The sequence below is a fragment of the Gobius niger genome, assembly GCF_951799975.1.
Source record: "Gobius niger genome assembly, chromosome: 3".
In the NCBI taxonomy this organism is placed as follows: domain Eukaryota; kingdom Metazoa; phylum Chordata; class Actinopteri; order Gobiiformes; family Gobiidae; genus Gobius; species Gobius niger.
The window spans coordinates 30,426,841-30,450,115 of NC_136854.1; the positions used below are offsets into that span (position 1 = coordinate 30,426,841).

At 40.1% G+C, this 23,275-nt stretch overlaps 1 protein-coding gene across 9 annotated transcripts in view; it reads left to right on the top strand.

The window, feature by feature from the left end:
- tenm3 (teneurin transmembrane protein 3) overlaps positions 1-23,275 on the top strand; it is a 627,437-nt gene that overhangs the window by 414,618 nt on the left and 189,544 nt on the right. For all 9 annotated transcript variants that reach the window (XM_079553229.1, XM_079553230.1, XM_079553228.1 and 6 more), the window contains 2 exons: positions 11,508-11,681; positions 17,250-17,314. In XM_079553229.1, the coding sequence (XP_079409355.1) occupies positions 11,508-11,681; positions 17,250-17,314 (239 nt within the window). The remainder of the gene's footprint in view (positions 1-11,507; positions 11,682-17,249; positions 17,315-23,275) is intronic.

Sequence of the window (23,275 nt, forward strand, 5' to 3'; positions counted from 1 at the left end):
AAATGCATTTATTATTGTAAATCTGTATTGTCATTCAAGTAACAGAGGCAAAGTACATTTATAGCTGTAAGTGTTTTAGGAACTCTGATCACTCATGTAACTTGTAGAGTACATTAAACAGTAATAATATAACAATAATAATAATATATAATAATATATAACATTTATATAAAAGTAAAAATAAATAAAGCAAAAGGGCCATAAAAAAAAGCGCCTTTAAGTGTTTAACAATTGCTGTAAACAGAAATCAAAGTGCCATGTCTTATCCTGACAAGGGTTAGGGTTATTTTGGCTCAGAGTGGGCGTGGCTGGAGCGTTTGTTTGAGGCTGATCACTATGACGCTAACATCAGCATCGAGGACATCTCTGTGTTTGCCCCAACATGTTTTGCATTGAGATGGTATTTTAGACTTGAGTAACTTTGGTGGAAGGAGAACTCTTTTTTGCACAACCTGCACACAGCAGTACAGCTGTCCATCGTCCCATCAGGATGTTTTTAAAACAAAATTGAGTTCCCAAAGGGCCGAGTGAAGCATCTCTGTCCATTGCTGTTGTGGACAGATGTGCGTCATATATAAGTGCGTACCAGAAACACGCAAATAGAAAGTTTCCGGCTCGGGAGTTCCGGCTTGGGGGGAAATCGAGGGAAATACGCTTAAATGCGTTAAAAAAATTAGTGCATTAAAATCTTTGTAATTCATTAATTGAAATGAACGTGTTAAAGTCCCTAAATATGTTATAGATATATTATATATGTTCAGATACTCAACCCCCCTGTATTAGTATTGGAAGCAAAAAAAAAAGCCAGATCGGTGCATCTCTAATAAGTTTATTCATGTCACTTTTTTGCTGCCTCTGCTAGACCCCATTCCCCACATCAGTGTTTCTGTTCAAACTCAAACAACTCTCCCAAATAATTTCCCTACAGATATTTCTTTTTGTTTTTATTTGACGTTCTAAATTAAATAAATAAATAAAATCAATTCTCAGGTGGTCTGGTCAGCTCTTAGTGCCAGTCAAAATCCAAAGCTTTGCCTGCGCCCAGATTTCTGATGATTCACTCTGGGTCACTGACGTCACTACCAAACAGGTGAGCAGACTCTATTTCCGCTTTCCACGGCCCCATGACCCACCTCTTTTTGGTTCCAAACATAGTGGAAAACCATCGTGAGAACGGTTGTCTGCCCCAGAGCTTTCTGTATCCCACCGCCGGACTATTATTATCAAAATTATTTCCACTGTCATTCTTGGGTGGTGCCTCACGATGTCCCACTTTCGGGTCATAGATCTAATGTTGTCTTCTTCCTGGTGTTTACGCATTCCATCTGCTCGCTCTATATACAGCTCTGTACCTTATTCCTGCTTATTCCCACTCAAACAAAGGCGTCAAAGCCCTCTTCGCTCTCACAGAAACAGCCTTTGGGCCACAATACCCACACACCGACTGGCTTCACACAAACACCATTTTACCCAGCTATTTTTCAGTGCCGCCCCCCCTTTAGGTGCCCTATAAGTAGGTGTCGGGTAAGAACGCGCACATGTTGGCGGTCCATAGTCCATTACGCCGCGGACATCTTGTTGATTAGTTTGAAATCCCGGTTTGAGAAATGCCTCAAAGGTTAAGAGAGGTTAAAAGCCCCCGAGGCTTCCAGCGCTGTTGTGTTTAGTCTGTCCAAATTGGACACTGGTACACTTCCCTCCTCGCTGTAGGGTTTGTTTGGGCAAATCCGAAGGCGGCAATCAGCGGCACATCTAAACAAGCGCGCCCGGATCATTTGTAGAAAATAATGAGCGTCTCGTATGGTGCGGAGACTAGAGAGAAGCCAAGAGGGAAACGCGCTCAATTTATATCAGCGCCGCTGCTAACGGAGTGGAGAGGAGTGGAGGGAGGGAGGAATGAAATGGAGCCAGCGGGTCGCGGCGTGCGGGTCGTGCTCTGAAAGCATGTGTTTCTGATGTGGCGCAGGTATGGGACGCTGGCTCCGATCTGATGAGAGTGAGAGCCTGGAGGGCAGGGGTCGGGAGAATATAGTGGTGTTGGAGGGGAAGAAAACCACAGCAAGACCACACTGTGTGACAAAAGCACAACTCACTTACTTATTTTGTTTATATTGAGAGATGAATGTTATACAACGGCATTTGATTAAGTTATAGGTCAGGCATGTATGGTGTTAGAGCTCCAAATTCCTCTTGCAGCTCTTTGGTTGTCTTGTAGATTTAGTCCTAGTTTAGCTTTCACATTCACAATAAATGCACTTGAAACCGGGAGTTTGGGCTGGGCGATATATCGATATTTAAGATATATCGATATATTTTTAAATGAGATGTGGAATTAAACCATATCACGCATATCGGGATATTTCAAATTCAGATAAGCTATTAAGTTAACAAAAAGAAACACGTAATCTCAAACTGATTTAAAAAAAAAAGCTACATACTCTTAAACTGAGCAATTTATTTTGTTATCTCTTAATATACAAATGCTACCCTAGTTTATTTTCTAGGCTATTTTTATTTTAAAAAAATGTTTTAAATGTGAACCTTACGGAGCTTTGTTATACAGTGTTCATGTTTACATTTCATAGAGAGTAGTAGTCAATAAAACTCCTCGTATTTGGCTTTGACTTTGGGATATATCGTATATCGATATTCAACCACAATATTTTGGGATGTGACTTTTGGCCCATATTGCCCAGCCCTACCGGGATTATTCTTCTTCTCCTGAACAAACGGCTTTTTAATTTCAAAAGTGTGTACATTTATTTAACTTCATACGAATGAGTGAGTGTGCATTTGGAACATAATTCTGTGTCAATTTTCAGCTAGAAATTGGATTTACATATTACTTTACCTAAAATAATGGAATTTAACAATATATTGGTTATACATACTGTAGGTTCAACCAGGCTGCACCAAAATTGAAATCTGGGAAAACACAATCAGACAAAGCCACGAGCTGAACCATGAACCTTCCACATTTACTGTCTATTCAATAATTGCGCATGACACATACACAATACATATCTCTTTAAAGCACATTGTCTTTATAATATTGTTGTGTTTGTTCTTTTTTATGGCGTCAGTGTGGAATGCAGAGAATGACCATAAAGGCTTTGAATATATTTAATATTTAACACTTTACTGGTTAAATAAAAGGTCAAATACTTGAAGACTTTGAATACTTTAATACAAAGCTCGGAGTGACTGGAGCGCACACATGGTTATGGCGGGCCCTAGTAATACTACACCAGCTACACCACACTGTGTAATTTCTTAGTGTTGTTTAAAGATGTTGTGACACAAAGAACTGCCTGTCCACTGTTTGCACACGTCTTTGTAGATACTAATTAAGGCTTAGTCCAAATCCTTTTTCATCTGTATAAAGCAATCAACAAATGGTCCGTCTCTCATCTGCGTTTTGTATCACACAGCTCCAAACACGGCCGTCCAAACCTTATGTTTCCATTTCGAGCAGGCATCACCATCATCTCTTCCCCGATCACATAGTTTACCTCAAAAGACCACGGCGCGTCATTCCAGCATTTTTCCACTCTACCACTTCATTACGGCGTCAGGATGGGGAAGGGTGCCATCAGTGATGAAAGAGTTGGAGAAAAGTAAATGGCAAAACGCACTTCAAAGCTCGTCCGTTTGTTTGCCGGCTTGTATCGGCGTGTTACGCGCACGTTGCTAACATCGCTGTCAGCCGCTGTCGAACAAAGCGTTTTCATGTAATTGATACAACAACAAAAACATTCAGGATTTCTCACGTTCTGCTTCCAAATGATTATGCGCAAAGTTGGTAATAATTCGATTGGTCATATTCTACTGGAGAGGTTTGTGGTTTGGAATTGTGTTGAGTTGAGTTTGGTTTATTCCCCTCCAAATACACATTTCATATTACTGTGTTAATTATTGTCTTTTAGTATTAATGGATTGTGAGAAACTGTTTCAATTCTAAATGGTCTGCATTTGCCTGTAGTAGATAAAGCTGATTGAAGTCCGAACATGTTAAGCATGTAAAGAGAATAACATGAACTTGGAACAGATCAAAAAACTCCCTGACGCTGTGAAAACAGTAAACTTGAGTAGATTTAAGAAACAAGTCATTATGCAGAACTCCCTACCCTGTTTGTAAGCTTAACATGTTTCACAAAACTCAAAGTGCCATCACAAATTCACTCCCACTCTCAACTTGTTCTCTCTACAAGTTGAGAGTGGGAGTAAATTTGCTCAAGCTGGATATCGCTTCAGATTGCCCGAATTGATTCGATTCTCTTCAAAAGGGCCAGATTCGATCAATCGTTTCAGTTTGATTTATTTTCTATTCAGTTAAGGACGTCACACAGTACAAATTTTACTTGGATATGGCATTCTCAGAAGAACTAATTCTGCAAATAGTAGAAAATAACTCAATATTGGTAAATCAGTAAAATATGAATATTTAAATGAAAGTAAACAATATGGCTGCCACCATAGACTGAAGCTGTCCATGGCAATTTTTTTGGAAATAAACGTCTAAATCTTTGTGTGGAAGATATGCGAGACAAGGAAACATGTGCACAACAGCTGTTTTATATCCAGGGGAGCTATTTTTTACTCGTTTTTTGCCACGCTGTAACTTTGCTCCCCGCAGGGCGAGAGTTTCTATCTCATTTGGTTCCGAAGTTATTGTCGATTGAAATAAACATAGTTAATGCAGTCAAACACAACCTTAGAATCGGTTTAAGATTCAAATAGATTAATTAAACCCAGCCCTATAGTCAGAGCTGTCTTTGGGCTGACAAACGTATCCAGTAGGTAGTATGTAGTGATGACTAATACCAAATAACACGCATTTACTGTGTAAACTTAAGATATGTGTGACACTGTTTATGAATAATACTTAAAATCAAAGCGTAAATCAGGCAAAATTGACTTTTTTGTGCTTTTTAGCCATGTTATTATGATCGAAAACATACTTGGAGCCTACCTCTCTTTAGATCTTCTGTCTATCTTCCATATTCTGCACTCAAACTGCCACTCCACAGAGGAAGTTTCTCTGAGTTTTAAAGCCTCGTAATAGTGGTGTCTGTGGTCAAACCCTGCATATTATGTTTGCTTTGATCACACAGGCAGAAGTTTAGCGCTCTCTGCTGGCGGCTTGCGCAGCTACATTCTAGAACATAAAACTTATAGCGGTATTTTCTAGACACAACATTTGAAGCAACATTACAAATGTATAAAAGCAAAGAGGTCCTTAGTTCAAATGAATAAAACAGATAAAAGAATGGACCCTGCCTAATTTGTTTCCCCAGCATGTATTTTGTGTTTTTGAACTGCCTGTGTGCCGGCCTCTGCCTCTCCCCTCCGAATCTATGAATGAAATCCTAATAAAACGAGGCGATTCCTCATGGCCTCTCCACCGGGGCGCGGGACAGGTTGATAAGGCTGTAAATAATAAACAGCTCGGCATGAAAATGTTCCCCGCCTCTCTCTCTTTCTCTTCTCTCTTTCATACACAGGGAGTAAACAAATGCACCTCTCAAAGCAACAAGTGCGGTAGTTTTTCAAAACAGAATGTGCCGCGGTAAATCAGGAAGGACCAGGGCAGGAAATACGTTTCTTATTAATTTGTCCAAAAATGTCGGTTTGAGGGCAAGTCAGTAAAAGCTTGTAAGTGTCGGACGCTTTTTAACTCTAGAAAATGATTAATATTGTGTCAAACAATAGTGAGTGGATGACTTGTGTTATGTGAAAAAGTGCTAGACAAAAAACATTCTCTCGAGGGTCTTCGTCAGCAGCTAACGATTCTTAGCAGCAGGCTGAATATATACGTTGGTTTTCTAGTTTGTTTTCATTAGCTAAAAGGCGAAGCATCCTGGACTCGATCAATAACAAATTAAGAATATATTTTCATCATTAAAAGATTTTTGTAATAATGTCAACTTAGTTTGTAAAATGAAATCAATACTTTTTAGATCATATTTATTGTACATCAACTATTTTAAGAATTGCTTATTATACTATGCCTTAAACTCCCATTGCAAGATGGGAAAAAAGTCACATAACCAATTTAATTCCCGCTAATGAAAACACTGCACTACATTTTCATTTTTTCAAAAGGCATTTTTCGCTTTAATTAACTTCTCCAAGACAAAGTTTAAGAGAACAATAGCTTAAGTCTCATTTCTTGGCTCATCCATCAGAGACTTGCTCTCGCTATGTGGAAAGATTTATTAGTGGTTTTGCCTGGACTTAAATAATGTCTGGGAAACATGTCTGAATCAACAGTGTAATAATTATCCCCAATCAGAGGCACAGGAAGAGCTGCAGCGCACAGCCGCACATACATCAGGCTTTAATGAGGAGACACGCTCCAATAGAGAACAAGGACATTTCTCCTGGTTTGTATTAATGCAATAACTAACATGCCAAATGCTAGTAGGTGGCTAATAACGCTTTGCGAACTTTACTTACAATGTCATTAGCCTATTGTAATCTCCAAAACGTAGCATGAGTAAAATATTCCAACATGAGGACTAAAACGTCCAAACTTCCTGTGACAGAGTTTGAAAGCGCCGCATATCCTTTAAAGTGATCGCGCATAATTCGTCACCTAGGACTGCGATTTGACATAAAATAATAATGTGTTTTCTGAAGTCCATTCCTTCGCTGATCTCAGTGCCTAATCTCAGTGCCTAATCAGAATCCCCGGTGCCGTCACTTTGACCTAAGGGACGAGATTTCCTGCGAGCCGGCCTGTCAATCACATGCACAGGGAACGAGGAGGGGCTTTCAGGTCCAATCAGGAGGGGACGGGGATTGTTTACTTGGCTACACTTTATTTTACCCTACCCTTGATACACCAAATTAAGCACAATGCACAATACTATATAAGAATCTGTAATAACTTGTACTTATGTAGTAAGTACACAATGGAATAATGTGTATTAGTAGTTTGGAGGTACATAGTGAAACAAGACCTAAGGGTTAGGGGTTAAGGTTAGGGTCTCATGTCTACTGTTACACATTATTACATACATAGGTGCAAGTTATTACAGCAGGTTGCAGAGCACTTTACATTTGGTGGGTAAAATGTATCAAGGGTAGTGTAAATTAAAGCGTTACTGTTTACTTTTCTCTCTTCTCACTTTGCAAACTCACAGACTATCACTTTAAGTCCACTGCCAAAGGGAACATGTCTGTGTTTTGTTCACGTGGGAGATGCTCCATGAAGCTGTGCAATAGGATTAGTTATACAATAAAACTAAAAAGTTAACACTCGACTATAAATCTTTATGCAGATTCTATGCTTCTCTCTCAAATGTATTCTCTCAGAGTCTGAAGAGCACCAAGTTTTGTCCCTGGATGGCATGAGTGTTTATCACGTCTTGACGCTTTTGATCCAGTGGAGCACTCTCTGCTGCTCCTTTTCCATGCTGATGTGGAATCCACCAGAATTTTGCTCTTGATTTCTTCCTTTTTTCATCCCCTACGTAGAATCAGATTTCACAACTTTACAAAATATGTACAAAACTAATACTTTTCCACCTCCTATGACTCCAACAATTTCAACATCCATGTGACGCCAGTGGCCTCTCTTTCATCGTTTGCTTTAACTGCGTCCTAATTACATTCATTATTGCATGCGTTTCTGTGAGGGTCGTTCAAAGGGTTGTATTTATAGCACATAAAAGCGCTGTGTCGGTCCAGCGCGGCCGCGACGCGACAACGTCTTAGCGTTTTCTTATCGGCGCCTGCACATCTCGCCCCGGGGCAGGTACTCATTGAAGGGTCCTCGCTATAATGGGTCGAAATTGTTAATCACACGGCCCCGTTGTAGCGCGCGGGCTAATTGTGATTACAGTAGCTCGTTAGCCACCGCTCCTGACATTCATTCAACATAGTGACCTCCGTAATTACTGTGGGCTTATACATGTATGTGCTCCTCGGCTCGGGAAGTGCCATTAAGGCCACTCGTTTAAATGATTCAAAGGGAGGAATTAATGGCTTTGCAACACATCTTTGCAATTCTGTCAAAGGTTAAATATTAGTCAAAAGTCCCAATTATAAGTGTGTCTGGATGGTAAACATAGAGAAGCGTCTTTGATTTGTCCGTGTGAGGTTCATCAGAGTGCGGGCTGGTGCTTTGAGTTCAGGTGGAAACATCCAAGTGTTTTTAGCTAGTTTTCTCCCGTATCTTAGTTTTAATGTCACAGTAAGTAGTATGTAGTAGAGTAGTATATCACACGCTTAATTCATTCACAAATATTGACATGTTATCCATGTGTTGTACATAAGGTGACCGAGATGACGCTACAATCCAACATGGCCAATTCTTTTTCTGGGGAGACACCCACTGCTAAAAACAGGAGAAATATAAAGGTGCATGCGTAGATGTTACACAACCTTAAAGGAACTATACAGAGCTTAAAAAGTATTTTCCTCCCCTACATGTGCCAGCCATGTCCTAATGTGTAGAATGAGCTCCTATTCACCACAGCTGCCTCTAAAATCCTGCACTGTCACTCAAAAAGTTGTTGCTTCAGGTCCGAAGTGCCGTCATGTAGAAGCTGCAGTTACGCATAAGACCTGAGGTGGCAGTAGTGAGCATATAATGACCAACTTGCATCTCAGTCTCTTTAAGGCCCGTTTTCTTAAAATAAGGCTTTCTTTACGCTCTTGCTACTATATCTCACAACAAAGTGACATTAGAACTTTATAGAGATGTTTTGTTTCTACCTACAACGAGCCTATTCAAAAACTAAACAAATTATCCAAAATTCCCTCCGAACAAAAATCCCTGCAACAAATATTTTCACAAAATGGCTAATCTAACTAATGACTATGTCCATTATTTTGATACCATCACTGAAAATATATGAAATTTTGACAATTTTTATGCATAAAATCTCTTAAAATCTCTTGCACAGAAAACGTGCAATAGATTATATATCTGTAATCTGCAGAACTGATACATCTTATTGATTTCTTATTGATATCCTATTCACCTGCAGTGTCTTGCCTTACTATGCAGGATTTCTCCAACCTGTGAGTGAAACAAAACACCTCTCCATATGTTCTTGAAGAGGATTATACATTAATCCTCACAAAACATGTTTTCGCAAGCACACACAGTGTCAACCGTGTACTGTACATATGCATATTTCCTTTGCAGTTTCTTTATTATGTTGTTTCTCCGCAGATGAAAGATTAATTACTTCTGACCTTGATGCGCATACAAATGAAACACTCTTTTAATTAAAAGTCTCCACTGCTCCATGTGAAAAACATCTACATTGCCTACTTCTCCGGCCTCACATTTAAGCCTTGGCACGTTTGAAATCGCTTGAAAGGCTTTCGCGATGAATGGTTCTCAAATTTTGGGCGCAACTCTAAGCCAAGCCAAAAACATTGACAAAGAATGAGTGTCTTTGAAATGCGTGTACAGGTGGCAGTTGCGACAAGTGTGAATGCCACCAATTAGTAAGAACCAAAAGCGAAGAGAGTCCAGTTCAGGCAAATTGCTCCTGTCGAATTTTTCCCAAACGAGCCACGCTTTTAATATTCGATATCATTTCCTCAAGGATGTCAATTGAAGGACATTGAGGACAGTGCAGCATCTATCTATCTATCTATCTATCTATCTATCTATCTATCTATCTATCTATCTATCTATCTATCTATCTATCTATCTATCTATCTATCTATCTATCTATCTATCTATCTATCTATCTATCTATCTATACATCTATACATCTATACATCTATACATCTATCTATACATCTATCTATCTATCTATCTATTAAAGCTGGGACGATCTACTTTGTCACAATCCGATATCATGATACGCTGGGACCGAACCGATATGTATTGCATATGTATGTATTTACTCCTCTTGCAATGCTGAGGTACCCAAAATAATGTTTTTTAAGTCTAATGTCCACATGTAATTGTTGAAGTTGTGATAGATTTTTATGTAGCCTCAATCGCAAATTGGATGAAGTTTCTGCCCAAGGACGCTATGTCTGCATCTAGTAAACAAAAGACAATTCTTCGGTTTGGTCCAAGTAATTGCAGGTTTTTCAAGGATAAAACCTGAGCGTGCAAGGCAAATTAAGTGATGAACTCATCTCTTCTTCTTCTTCTTCTTCATCATCATCTTTGCCTCACCTCTGCCCCTTTGCAAATAGTAATTACACTTTCTCCAATTTGAAAAAATGAGGCCTGATTTGTTCGGATAATTGCAGCAGCAGTCGTTGATTGTGCTTGTGTTCTGAGTCCATTCAAAAGCGCGTCGCCACTGTCACGTTTCCTTTGTGTTTTTCACTGTAATGAGAATAATGGAGCTTTGTGGTCTGTGTCCTCTCTGACTGCGTCGACATGAGAGGGCCACGGTGGCACCTCTGCGCAGGGCATTGTTTTAAATCAATGAGGACATATTGTTATAACATGTTTTTCTGCCTGCCTTTGTTCGCTGATATGATTGTGTTTTTGAAATGAGGCACTCTTTTGTGCTGCGGTGTCTTTTATCTAATTAAAAGAGCTTCAGAATAGGTATACAGAGATAATTGATGGGAAGTCAGTCTCCAAAAGATGTAAAACAAAGATGAACTAAATTGGTGGCAGATACAGAAAACCCATGCTTCAAATCAGGCGTCGTTATACTTTCATTACATTCACTAAAAAGTTCATTTGTTCACAAAGTAATTCAATCCTTCACTTAACAAGAAGGACGTGTAAAAGAAGGCGACATGAAATTACACTTAAAGCAGAACTAAGTAACTTAATAAATCCTTTTCGTAGTCCCTCTGGCGGTAATACAAGTGTTAAGGGGATGATTGGGTGGTGTGGGGGGGTCTTTCATCCCCCCCTGGTGTCTCTGGCCAGATATCCACCCTTTCCAACTTTCCCTGCTCCGACCCGGAGGCGCAATACACACTAGTAAAATCATGATGAAGAAGCTAATAGGCTAACGGGCAAAGCTAACTGCCGGCTAGCGCCACTTTTGAGTTAAAAAAACGCAACATGCTATTACACCTGCAGTGGCACTTATGGCCTCTGGGGGCATGAGGGGCATGCTTTAAAAGCCAGATAAAATCAATGAAATGTTTGCAGCGAGCCATTTCTGCCTGGATTTGAAGAGTTTAGTGTTTAGTCCTGACTCTGGGACCATCAGGAAACCACTTGCGGAGGTTCTCAGAATCAGATTATACAAAAAATCACAACCAGAGGGATTAGAGTGGAAGGATAAATGGTACTGTTTTATACCTTTGCCATTCTGAAATATAAAAGTGATGGATACTCCTCCAGTTACAAGCCGGCATGTTCTTGTTCCAATAACACGTGTGTGTTTGTGAGCTCCATCCGGCTGGGATTCTTGGGTCAAAAAAATGAATAAATTAATCTTAAACTCATACTTGATTGATGCACATCTAAATATCGATATAGATGATGAAAGAAAAGTGTCACTCAATAGTTCACGCACTAATTTCTTGTTGTTTATGTGTTTTTTTTCTCGCAGGCACTTCCTCTTTAAGACAGGCACTGGCACCACCCCGCTCTTCTCCACAGCCACGCCCGGATACACCATGGCAACGGGCTCAGTGTACTCGCCCCCCACCAGACCCCTGCCCAGGAACACACTGTCCCGGTCTGCGTTCAAGTTCAAGAAGTCGTCCAAGTACTGCTCCTGGAGGTGAGATCCACTACCACCGCCTCTCTAGTGGTTACTGATACGACAAAAGTACTTGTGCTACAACAGTATTCTATAACTCAATACTCAGGAAACCAAGGACTGATACTGAAAAAACGAGCAGAAAGAAAAGCATTCATCAAAGCAAGGTGATGTCAACAGATACTATCATTTGTGTTGTCCTTCGTCATCCATGTGTTTGGAAAGACGCCAGTGAAGGTCCATGTTCATCTGGTTGAAGCTGTTGTCTTTGAGTTGAAATGCCATACAAATTTAAAAGGTTGTATATAATTGACCTCCTGCAATCTGAAGTTCTTCCCTTTGCTGATCTTTGCACCTAATCCGAATCCCTGGTGCCAATCGCTTTGACCAATGAGACAAGTTTTCCTGTGAGCTTGTCAATCACATAAATGCGAAACAAGGAGTAGCGTTCAGATACAGCCTCGAAGAGAGGGACCTAAGATTGTTTACTAGTGTGCACATTTCTCTCTCTCCTCATTTTGCATCTCAAGAATGAAGAAAAATGACTCCTGTGATGCGGCGGAACCGAAGCAAGGTCAAGAAACTCAAATTAGTCTCAAAATCATTCAGAAATAAGCTTTGATTACCTGTGAGTGACACAAACTGGAGCTACGGCAAAATGATGCTGCTGCTGCTCTTAGTAACTTAGCATATTCATTTTGAAATGTAGAACCTGATAAAGTAGATTTAAAGAAGTAAAGTAAAGTACTTAAACAGGCACAGCTTCTTCCGCTATACAAATACATACAGTGGGAGGTGTGTTTCCTTCAAGTTTGCCTGTTTCCTACAACCCAAAACCAACAGCAAGGTCATCAATAATAAAATATACAAAATCAAAATACTCCATCTGCCACTGTTTTTCGATTTATTCCACAGCATCAGATGCGATCAATGCCGTCACTGGCCTCAAAAATATGCGAGCAGCGAGACTGGAAACTGCGGCGAAACATTTTTTCCGCCATCTAAAAATGTGCACTGCTCGCAAAATGAAATTAAGATTCCTTTCCCCCACCCCCTCTGCTGTTGACAATCAAAAATCATTCAGTTTTTTTTTTTTTTTGCCGACGCACGAAGAAGTGCAGCGAGGTGGAAAGTAATCAATAAGCTAATTCCATAACCAACAATTTGTCTGACAGCTCAAAGCGAGGCTGAGCCGATGAAATTACTGCTGCGAGGAGGTTTGCGCCGAGAGTTTGTCAGTCAGTTCTAAAGACTTCATTTTAACGCCCTAGTCTGCGATGGGCCGTCCCTGAGTCGCACTGAGAGGCAGGTCAGTGTCTAATTGGTGCACGGAAGGTGGCTTTAAAGTATGTGGTTCATCTTTGGGTGCAGTTTAGGATTAAAGCTAAGGGAGACAAGCCAAATTAGTCACAAAAACGAGCTAGAAGTTCAACAGAGATATACATCCCTTAAACTTTTCTTCTCATTAAAAATAATTTTATACGGGAATGACTCCAATGCTGTAGGTTTTGCAATGGGGCAGGATTTCCGCAGGGCATTATAACAACATTAAATAAATGATGCCAAAATTACGGCCTTATGTAACAAAATCATGACCAAAAAGTACATTCAACTGCGGTTTTGGCTGAAATTGTAAATTCTTTTGCTCAAGAGTTGTTTGTTGTATCCAATTTGCTCATGAATCCCGACATTTCGCTTATTCCTCTGTTTGAAAATATGTATGTATTTAAAAGTCATTCATAAGTCCTGGAAAAGGCTTAAAGCCATTTTTACTGCTTTTCTTTCCAAATTTATCAACTGATTAAGTATATAAATGCTTATTGAATCAATTGATCCTACACACTGACTCATTGCATAAATAAATAGTAATATGAAGAAAAATACAATATTTTTGTAACCGATTCAAACTGCAAAAGTAAGTTGTGGAAAAAATATAAATATTTGGGTCACGGCTTGTCATTTATATCAATGTTTTTCAACCTTTTTTGAACCATGGCACATTTTTTCATTGAAAAAAAACCGAGGCACACCACCAGCAGAAAATGTTAAAAAATGTAACTCTGTCGCCTATTTTCAGTCGTTCTCATCAAAGTGTCTTGAATAGGAACACCGTATAGTCGCGCTAGCCACAATGCCTCTGTCACCGCCATTCATGCATCACTAATTCTCTTTTCTCAAAGAAATTAGAACCTGCAGCCACCTACTGATATGGAAGAGTATTACATGGTTACTCTGCCAATCACGAGACAGAACAGAGACTCGACAACGGCACATTTTTCCAGATAATAATGAATTTGTTTAAAAAAGAAATATTGTTTTAGAAAAAAGATAAATGTTTTACATCTCACCTATGGTCATTCTCAATTATCAGTATTGGACATTAGCGGCTCATGGTTTGGAGTTTGGATGAGTACAGTAAGTAAGTATAATAATTGATAATTTGTCCTTCACTGGAAAGCATTTGATTTAGCTTGAGCTGAGGTTCATTTAAAAGGTCTATCGTGTAAACGTTCATGAATCCTAAGCTACTGTGTATTGCTTTTGTTTTCAATATGATGAAATACAATCACCTATCCCTTGTGGTCATTCAAGTGAAGGATAGTGGTAGTAATATTGTTTTTTGTTATTGATTTATTTTCAACAGAACATGGCACACTCTCGCGTCTTTTCTTCCAATGCAGTAGTTGGAGCAGCAGTAATTGTTGTAACATGTAGTTAAGCAACATTAGTAGTGTTCTTCCTACATCCTATTGAATGTTGCGTGTAAAAAATGATTTTAATGCAGTGGCACAATTCAATATCAATCAGGGACTGTTTAAAAAAAGCTGGGTTTATCCCATTCCTTCTCCACTCTGACACATTTTTTGCTGCTTAAAATTGTCCCAGATTCACACCACACAGTCCCCTGCCTCCGTGTCTCCCCCTCTCTTATCTATCCTATCCTTCCTTCCCTCTTTCCCATTCACTAAACCCACTAAACATCCCAGCAGTCATGCGCAAGAAGCCTGTCTCCAACTTCTCGCACTCCATTGATTCTAAGCACTACCCCTGGCCACATCTAACTCCCTTTTTTTTTTTTCTTCTCGCTTTTCACTGGGCACTTTTTCCAAAAATGACACCTCCAGCGCCCCTTAATTTCAAACCGCAGCAAACTCCTGGGTGTCTGAAGAGTATAGATTTTCTCCCAAAGAAAAACAGCGACTTGGTTTTAATCAAACATTGTGCGAAGGGGCCGGCCTGAAGCGCCGTAAGCCACAGAAATGTATTTTGGATGAAGAGAAATATATGCAAAGATGTCTTTCATTTTGGAAAGCTCCAAAATGTATGTGATTTGATACTCAATTATGACTGAAGTGGTTCGTTCAGCGCAGAAATCCAAACTCGAGGGCTCTGGTGCCAGAAAGACAGACCGGCATTTTGATTCCCTGCCGGTGGCCATATGTTCCAGCTACTTTAGTTATTATTCATTATTTCGAACATCAATCTTCCGCTCTTTTGTGAAGAAGTGGGCGGATTTGTTGATAAATATTTTAATCGTGTTTTTTTAAGCTGTTTTACTTCTACGTTAGATGAAGTTAGGTGCTTACTCGTGTTTGACCTTTTCAACCACTCAGGAAAAGTGGGTTACGCAAAATTCAAACTACTTCGTCCCTTATGACAATGCCAGAAGCGTGAGACTTCATTTTCACATATTGATTGGTCGCCACAGAGTCCAGATCTTAACGCCATTGAGAATCTTAGGATGTGCTGGTGAAGGCTCTGCGCAAAAGTCATTTTTTTCCTATCATCAATACAAGATCTTGGCGAAATAGTGTTCAGATGTTAGTCCTGAGCCGCTGCGACTTAGCCGCGCCGCCACTGTGAGCCAACCTGACGCATGTTTATTGGAGGTAACAGTAGCACCCGGAGAAAACCTGTCTGGCTGCATTCAGTCTCCTCTGATCCTCTGAAACGGTGCAGCGTTTCCTGGGTTTGCCCCTGTTTCAGAGCGTGGTGTCCTGCACTGGTCAGCTCAACCTCCTCCTTCCTCTTCCTCCTGTGCAGCTCCCACTGCTCCACAACAATCTTTCGCCATCTTCTGAGAAGAGCTTTGCAGTTAATCTGTTTTATTCTCCAGTGAATGTCCATTAGCCAGAACAATAGAAGGCATGTGTGGTTTAGCTGTGAGTCTCGCCCGGATACCCCCTTGCTTGTCCCTTCCTTGTTTCCTGTAGCGCCTCTTGTGACGCCTCCACTGTGCTGCAGGTGTAGGGGCGTTTGGTGCCTCTTCAGTGTCTCAGGAGAAGAAATGTGTAGGTCTCAAATGGGTTTAGCTGATAAGCTAGCTGTTTGTTTACTTTTAAAAAGCTGCTTCCTTCAGGATCATTATGGACTCTGCGGTAAAAAAAAAAAAATCCACCGAACTCCACAAAAACACAGCAAAGATGTACAAAAGCATCCAGTAAAACAATGTGGAACAGAAGCCACAAATTTCAGTTTGCAGAAAAAGGCAAAAAATGCATGACAATGGCTTATTATGGTATATAAGTCATTGTCATGCATGACCTTTTTGCTCAACTAATTTCTGCAAATGCAATGCTCTTTTGAAGGGGTGCTGCTAATGAGGGCTGTAGCTGCAGACTGTCAGTCATATCACTGTTAATATGTCTGAGGGCGACTAACCACTTGTGAGTGACTAGAAAAGCGTTACCCTGGCAAAATAAAAAAGACAGCGCCAAAAAAAAACAACCTGGCTTTGATCACGATGAGTTCTTTTAATCGCCAGTATTCATGGGAATTTTCTCTATCCCCACTAAAGTGACACATCGGAGTCGTTCGCTTAAAGATATGGTTAATGAAATTTATGGACAGCAACGCGGCAATAAAAAGAACGGATGCAGTCTCTTAGAAAATGCAATCTCGCAACACAAGAGACAACAGCTCTTCAAGTTGTAATTTACGTGTAGTTTGCATCCCGTTGATTAATGTGGCCATAAAAGGAGCCGGCGGCCTGTAGAGCCATCTGTATAGGGATTGGCTTTGGGGGTATTTGTGTGTACAATAGGCTACAAATCACCACAAAAAACCGCCTCAGAGCAATGCTGTTGTCACTGCTGCGGCGTATTTGTTAAAGGCCAGCGCTGTATTGGATGTAATGACCGACTATGGGCTATTTTTCCTGACCAAGGTTAGAGAAACTATTTGCATTTTTGCAGAAAAACATCCTCGCAGTCTATACGCAGAGCTAGACGGTGAATTGTGCGGTATCAAAAAGGACAATTCGACCGGGAGTAAACACACAGACGAGTCCGCGAGTCGCGATGAACGCATTGAATACATACCCTTTGGCGCCCAGACGGATGTGTCAGAGGTTCAACTACAGGTTCTTACTGCTCAGAGGGAGATCGAACAAATAGGCAGGTATTTATAGTATGAGTCGGGGAAAAAAGCAAAAGCAGCGCCATAATTAAAAGGTGCAGTATGTAAATATTGCTGGGAGTTGTGGTGCGGGCCCCATGGGTTTTATACAGAATGATTTAAGGGATCTTGACAATTGTCTTACATTCATTCTCTAATCACTGTTTCACATATTTTCGTCCTTGTTCGCAGGTGTACGGCTCTCAGCGCAGTCGGCCTGTCAGTCCTGCTCTCAGTCCTGCTCTGTTACTGCATAGGTAAGACCTGCCATTATATTTTACGCGCTCACCTACAGTATATGTTGCTGGAAACTTTCAATGTGAACTTGCCTGGAAATTTTGGAAAGTAGAAACTGTCAAGACGCTTTATTAAACATTATATTTGTGCATGTTTCATTGAATAAACACAAAACATGATACTGAACTTTCCTAAACCTAAAATCGGCTTAATTCTCTTTCTAATGAGTGGTGGGACTAATGGCAAAGTTTTGATTGTGTTTTATCATACTGTGATTGGTTATATTCCTCTGTCACTAATTCAGACCCAGACAGACGCTGCTCAATAGGAGGAGTTATGGAACAATCTCTACAGACCGACACATGGCACAGATTCTTAGAACAGCGTGATATTATTTTACTGCACACACTTATTGATTACCGTGTTTTCCGGACTGTAAGTCACTTCGGAGTATAAGTTGCACCAGCCAAAAAATGCATAATGAAGAAGAAACATAAATACATTGCTCTGGAGTATAAGTCACACCAGCCTTGGCAACTACCTGGGCATGGAGGCGCAACTGCACCGTTGACAAGCCTCTCCCGGCAGCACGTTGTTCAAGCACCCATATGCAAAGTCGTTCTTCTAGCTGTGGCGATCTAGCTTTTAGCCCGCTTTTAGCTTTATATGTTTTCATCGTTGCAATAAGAGTAATCTCCACTTTTCGCCAGTCCCTCATAAGTTTCTCGCTCACTCCAAACTTTTGTTTCTTTTTTTTTTTCTTCAGTGGTACAGGAGTAGCAGATACTGGTACACAAGCCTAGAGTGTCCTCTAGCGGCTGTCAGTGTGAAGATAACAAACATGAAATTATATATTTTGATAAATCACACTTGAGTATAAGTCGCACCCCCAGCCAAACTATGAAAAAAAGTGCAACTTATTGTTGGTAATACGGTATATGCAAGATGAATACAAGCATCGAATGAGTTTTTCCATTTCCAAGTTCTTTTTGTATTGGCCACACAACTAAAACATTGTCTTCGTCAAACTCTGGTGTCAAGATTATTATTATTTTTTTTCAAATTCCTTTCTCTGTGATAGGTATGTCAGTGTATAACTATCAAATCAGATTCTTTTGCTGCAATTTATATTTTTCTATCAAGAAGCAACCTTCTGTCACGTTAATTCCCGTCAATTAGCATTTTGCAATCCTCGTTATGACAACACAATGCCAATCTCTGTCTGCACTGCTTATGCAACACAATTAACATTGCACGGAAGAAGATGATTATCATAATAAGAGTATGTTTAATGTAAGACAATCACTTTATCGGTGTCAAGGATTTTCAGTCTCATTGTCCGTACTTTCTCTACATATCTTGCCACACAAAAGATTTCCTTTCTAAATAACCAGCCCAACATATCACCTTGCGCCAACCAAAATAGATCAGGATCATTGTTCTGAATTCTTTCAAACAAAACAGCTCTTAGATCGTTTTGCAGTGCACAATAGAACTTGAAAATGACATAGATCCTCTGTGTATTCTCTATAAATGGAAACACACTACACGAAAACCTCCACAATTTGACAATAGATCACCTACCACAAATGATGTTTCAAATAAATAAATAAATAATCACGACTCAAAGCGATTCAAGGAGAAGAGTTCAGGCTCGGTTGTGTCATATTTTTGGCTTGACGGCAAAACCGCAATTCCATCTCCACACATACTGTACATATGAAAACATTCCCAGCTGACATCACTAATCCATGCGTCCTCTTTAGTGAGGGCTGACTTCTCCCAGCGCAGTTTGACAAATGAGACTTTAATTCATCCTTCCCCTCGTCTGTCCTTTCCTAATCCCTCCGTTCTCTCTCCCTCTCCCTCTCTCTTCTTCCCTCCCTCGGTGTATTGGTTTCCACTCTGTGTGTTTTGAGCCCATCAGATAAACAGGGAGCCAGTGCTTTTCTCCCTCCAGGCCAGTTCCCCTGTTTTTAGACTCCGGGATGTGTGAAAGGTGACGGGCAGGCGAAGTCCCAGCTACATTTTATGCTCCATTTCAGACCAGTTCAACATGCTTTTTATATTATGATGAAATAAACTCTTGGCAGACTAGGCTTTCACTTTGGAAACAAGTTTGGGGTTTTATAGACTCCTTTTGGATGGGGCTATTGCATTCGCTTGAACAGGAAGGATGCTTTCATTCCACTTGTAACAACACACGTACAAAAGGGCCAGTGACACACAACATTATAGCAAACTGTTCAATTATAACAAACATGTGTCTTTGATAGTAAGGTGCATTCACATTTATTGCATTAATTCATCATGGAAATAACAAGATGTGAAAAGAGAGTAAGATACTATTCCACATAGTTTATGATGATTCAATAGAAAATAATAAGCACGTTTATAAGTACAGACGGCATTGCGTAAAACTAGGGGGTTAGTACGTTTGTCATGGAAATAATTTCACTATATTTTTTGGCGGACTATAAGCTTATTTAGCATACACAAATAAAGTAGAGTTAAAATCGGGCACATGTGAATGAGACACAATCAGAAAATTAAGCAGATTTTCCAGTCGAAGTGAAAAAAACGGCACTCGAGGCTAGCGGTTAACATAAAGCTAGTGATGCCATTGTGCGCAGTTGTGAGTCAAAATAGACATGGAGATCCGCCATGTTTGTGGGTGTTAGCAAACATTTTCCATAGACTAACAACAACAAAAAAGAGGGAGAAGAAAGACATAGAGCAACTTGTTGTTTGCTGAGTCACTACTGGTACATGAAATTAGCATAGTGCTAAATCTGGGGTAGCCATCTTTTTAATGTAACTGCACACTGTCCTTTCAATAAACTAAACTAAACTAAACTAAACATCTAACACAGTTGAGTCCATTTTTTTTTCATACACAATAACTCCAGTATTTTACCTTTTAAAATCTCTATAGTTTATTATTCCTCCAGCGCAAACCAGGAAGTCCGAGGCTAAATTAGCACAGTGTTAGCACTGGTGGTCCACCCTGTTTACGCCTTAACTCTTAAAGGAACAGGCCACCGTTTTTACATGCTGAGATATGTTCTTACCTTATGTTCTTACGAGTTGATACGTACCTGTCTGATCTGAACCTATCACAGTATGGAAGAACTGTGCGCTCATTCACGCAAAACTACTAAGATGTTGTTAGCATTTGGCCTCTCCCAGTATATTCCCATAGCTCCAAACGAGGTGAAGTTAGAAGCGACCAAGCTCTTCCACGGGCACGCGTAAGGACCAGACAGCTATGCATCAACTCGTCTAAGCTCAGGTAAGAACATATCTCAGTATGTTCTTTAACTAGAAACGTGTTTAGGATTCAGCTGAGAGATTTTACTCAACTGACTCACCCCTATAACTTTCAAGGTTTGATTTATGCAGTGCAGCTTGAAAGTGTAGGCCGATATAGTATAAAACAACATGAAAAGACATGCATTACATTTGTCCATTGACTCAATCTTCAAGATCACGAAATGCCAGTATCCATTTACAAATCTATAGCAGCATTATTTTTAAACACTTGCCTTGTCAGGTCTGAGTAAGCCCACCAAATCCACTATCCATTTTTATAAGCAATAGAATATCAACTTTTTAATGCATTTTTAACTTCAGCTAAATCCCTGTAAATAAAAGCAATCCAACGCACAATCCTCTGCCGGTGTTAGTAAACTGGCTTGTGGATTACTATTGAGTCGAGCAGGCGAATCCAGCTTTCTTTGGTGGGCACTTTTATTTGTACCGAGCGAGTTTGTGGAATGAAAACAGTTTGCCGGAGGGTACACCACAGCGAGCCGGGGTTTTGGCAGTGGTGCAGCCGTGTGGTAAGGCCCGAGCTTATCCTTTTAAACCCCCCAAAAAGTCCCTCTCCGCCCCAAAAGAAGGAATAACAAAGCGAGCCTGAATCACCTCCTCGGGTTACTCATTAATACGGCAAACAGGATCCAGATGCACAGCTCCGATTGGCACATGCTGACAACTCTTCCCGGGTATTTATTTAATTGTACACAGTGGAAATGTTTAGTCACTCAGCTTTTTCATCTCCTGTAAAGGCAAGAAATGAATACAGTACATGAATTGGAACGGATGAGGGTGACAGTGCAATGGTCTGAATGGTCGTCGGAGGGGAGCGGATGAATAATACAGCAATAGCAATCGACCACTGGATGTCCTTCCATTTTATGGCAGTGAAATGGAATGTGCAAACTCATTCCGAAGCTTTAACTTCTTTAACATGAGCCGTAAGAACCTGGAGTTGATCACTAAATATTGACACGATGCCTAATACAACATAACGATGTAGATTCTCAGTCATCCAGGCGGTTTAGTTCTGTTGTTTTGTAGGCCATATACCTATTTTGTTTCCTTTAACCGGGTTTTCGCTGGGCATTTAACAGCATTAAAAGTCATTAGGGTTAGGTTTAGGGTTAGGGTTAGCACTTTTCAACAACCAATCCTTCCTGCTGTTTCCAAACGGTCTTCCATCCAAGTACTGACCAGGCCCGTTCCTGCTTAGTTTCAGACATCTGACCGGATAGGGCAGAGCAAAGGCGGTATGGCCTTTGCTATGTTTTGTGCCAAAATGAAGGCCTGAAATGTTATTAAAAAGCATTAAATTCAAACTGGAACTAAATATAAACTTCTTGTCAAATAAAGCCATTGCTCAACTTTTTCCTGCAAAAGTTTGTCAAAAATACAAACATTCAGTTCAACTCTAGTTATGGCTGAAATTATTATTTTTCCCTTTTCCCCTTTTGCTGTGACCAATTTGCTTCTGGATAACAAAATCCCCCCACATTTCTCTGATGGAATGTTTATAAATCTGTTTGTGGCATTAAAAAAATATAGTATTCGGGCATTAAAATGGCACTTGACTTCCTGTTTTCTGTATGAGCCCTGTTTACAACAATAAGAGAAGGAGCAAATGTTTAAACTGCTAGTTGTGAGCTAAACTCATTACTTTTCCAATGTATTTCCAACATCACATTTGTCCACAGGGATGAGTTTATAAGCAGTTTCACAGCTTTCAGATTCACAGTGCAGTGACCAAAAAACTAAGCTCCCAATTAATTACATGAGAGGAAAGTCTTTTTCACAAACAACCTTTGTAAACTGACGGGAAACACAATGAATTCAATAGAGGTTATGCATGGGATGATAACATAGCAACAGAAAATTGGTGGCTCTGTCTGCAATATTATTCATATACTGTATTCTTTGATTTGCCACTCAATTTGAATGTCAGTCATTGTTATCTTATCCATGGCTTTTCAATATCGTCATCACACCTCAGTATTTGCATGCAATCATGGCTCAAAGACGACTGTTGAGTTTTCCAGGTGACCATTGTTGAATACAGCCATCAGGGCCTCCGTTTATAAGAAAAGGCATTGATTCAATTTGCTATTGAGCCACAAATTCTCTACGGTTTAGTTCGTGACCCAATTTCCTCAGATCATTTTAGTGTGACCCAATTTTCAGTTTGGAAATTTTAAGTTCAATCAATCCGAGCAGGAAAAAAAAAAGAAAAAAAAACTTTGCTCATTAAAAATAGGTCACATTGAAAACGTAGAAAAACAGGACTGTGTGTTTCGTGTTTTTACGATTGGCAACAGTTTTCTGAACTGAAACCGTTTCATTGTGATTCTCGCTATCTAAAGTACGTACATCTATAGTAATGCATTTGCTGATGTGCCAGTGACCCACTTCAGCATCACAACTGAATTAATAGCAGCCAAAAGGTCCAATCTGAAAAGTAGGCTACACCTGCTTTACCCCGAGACTGAATAAATATAATGAACCCGATTTACCTGCGATATAGTGACGCTCCAGGCCCGTTAAGGCGAGCTCTAAACGTTCGGTACACCTTAGGATATTGCTTTTGTGTAAACACTCTACTTATTAAAAAAGGAGGAAGTTTGTCGTCGCTGTGGGTGATATCTGCAGTTCCAGCTTCTTTTTTA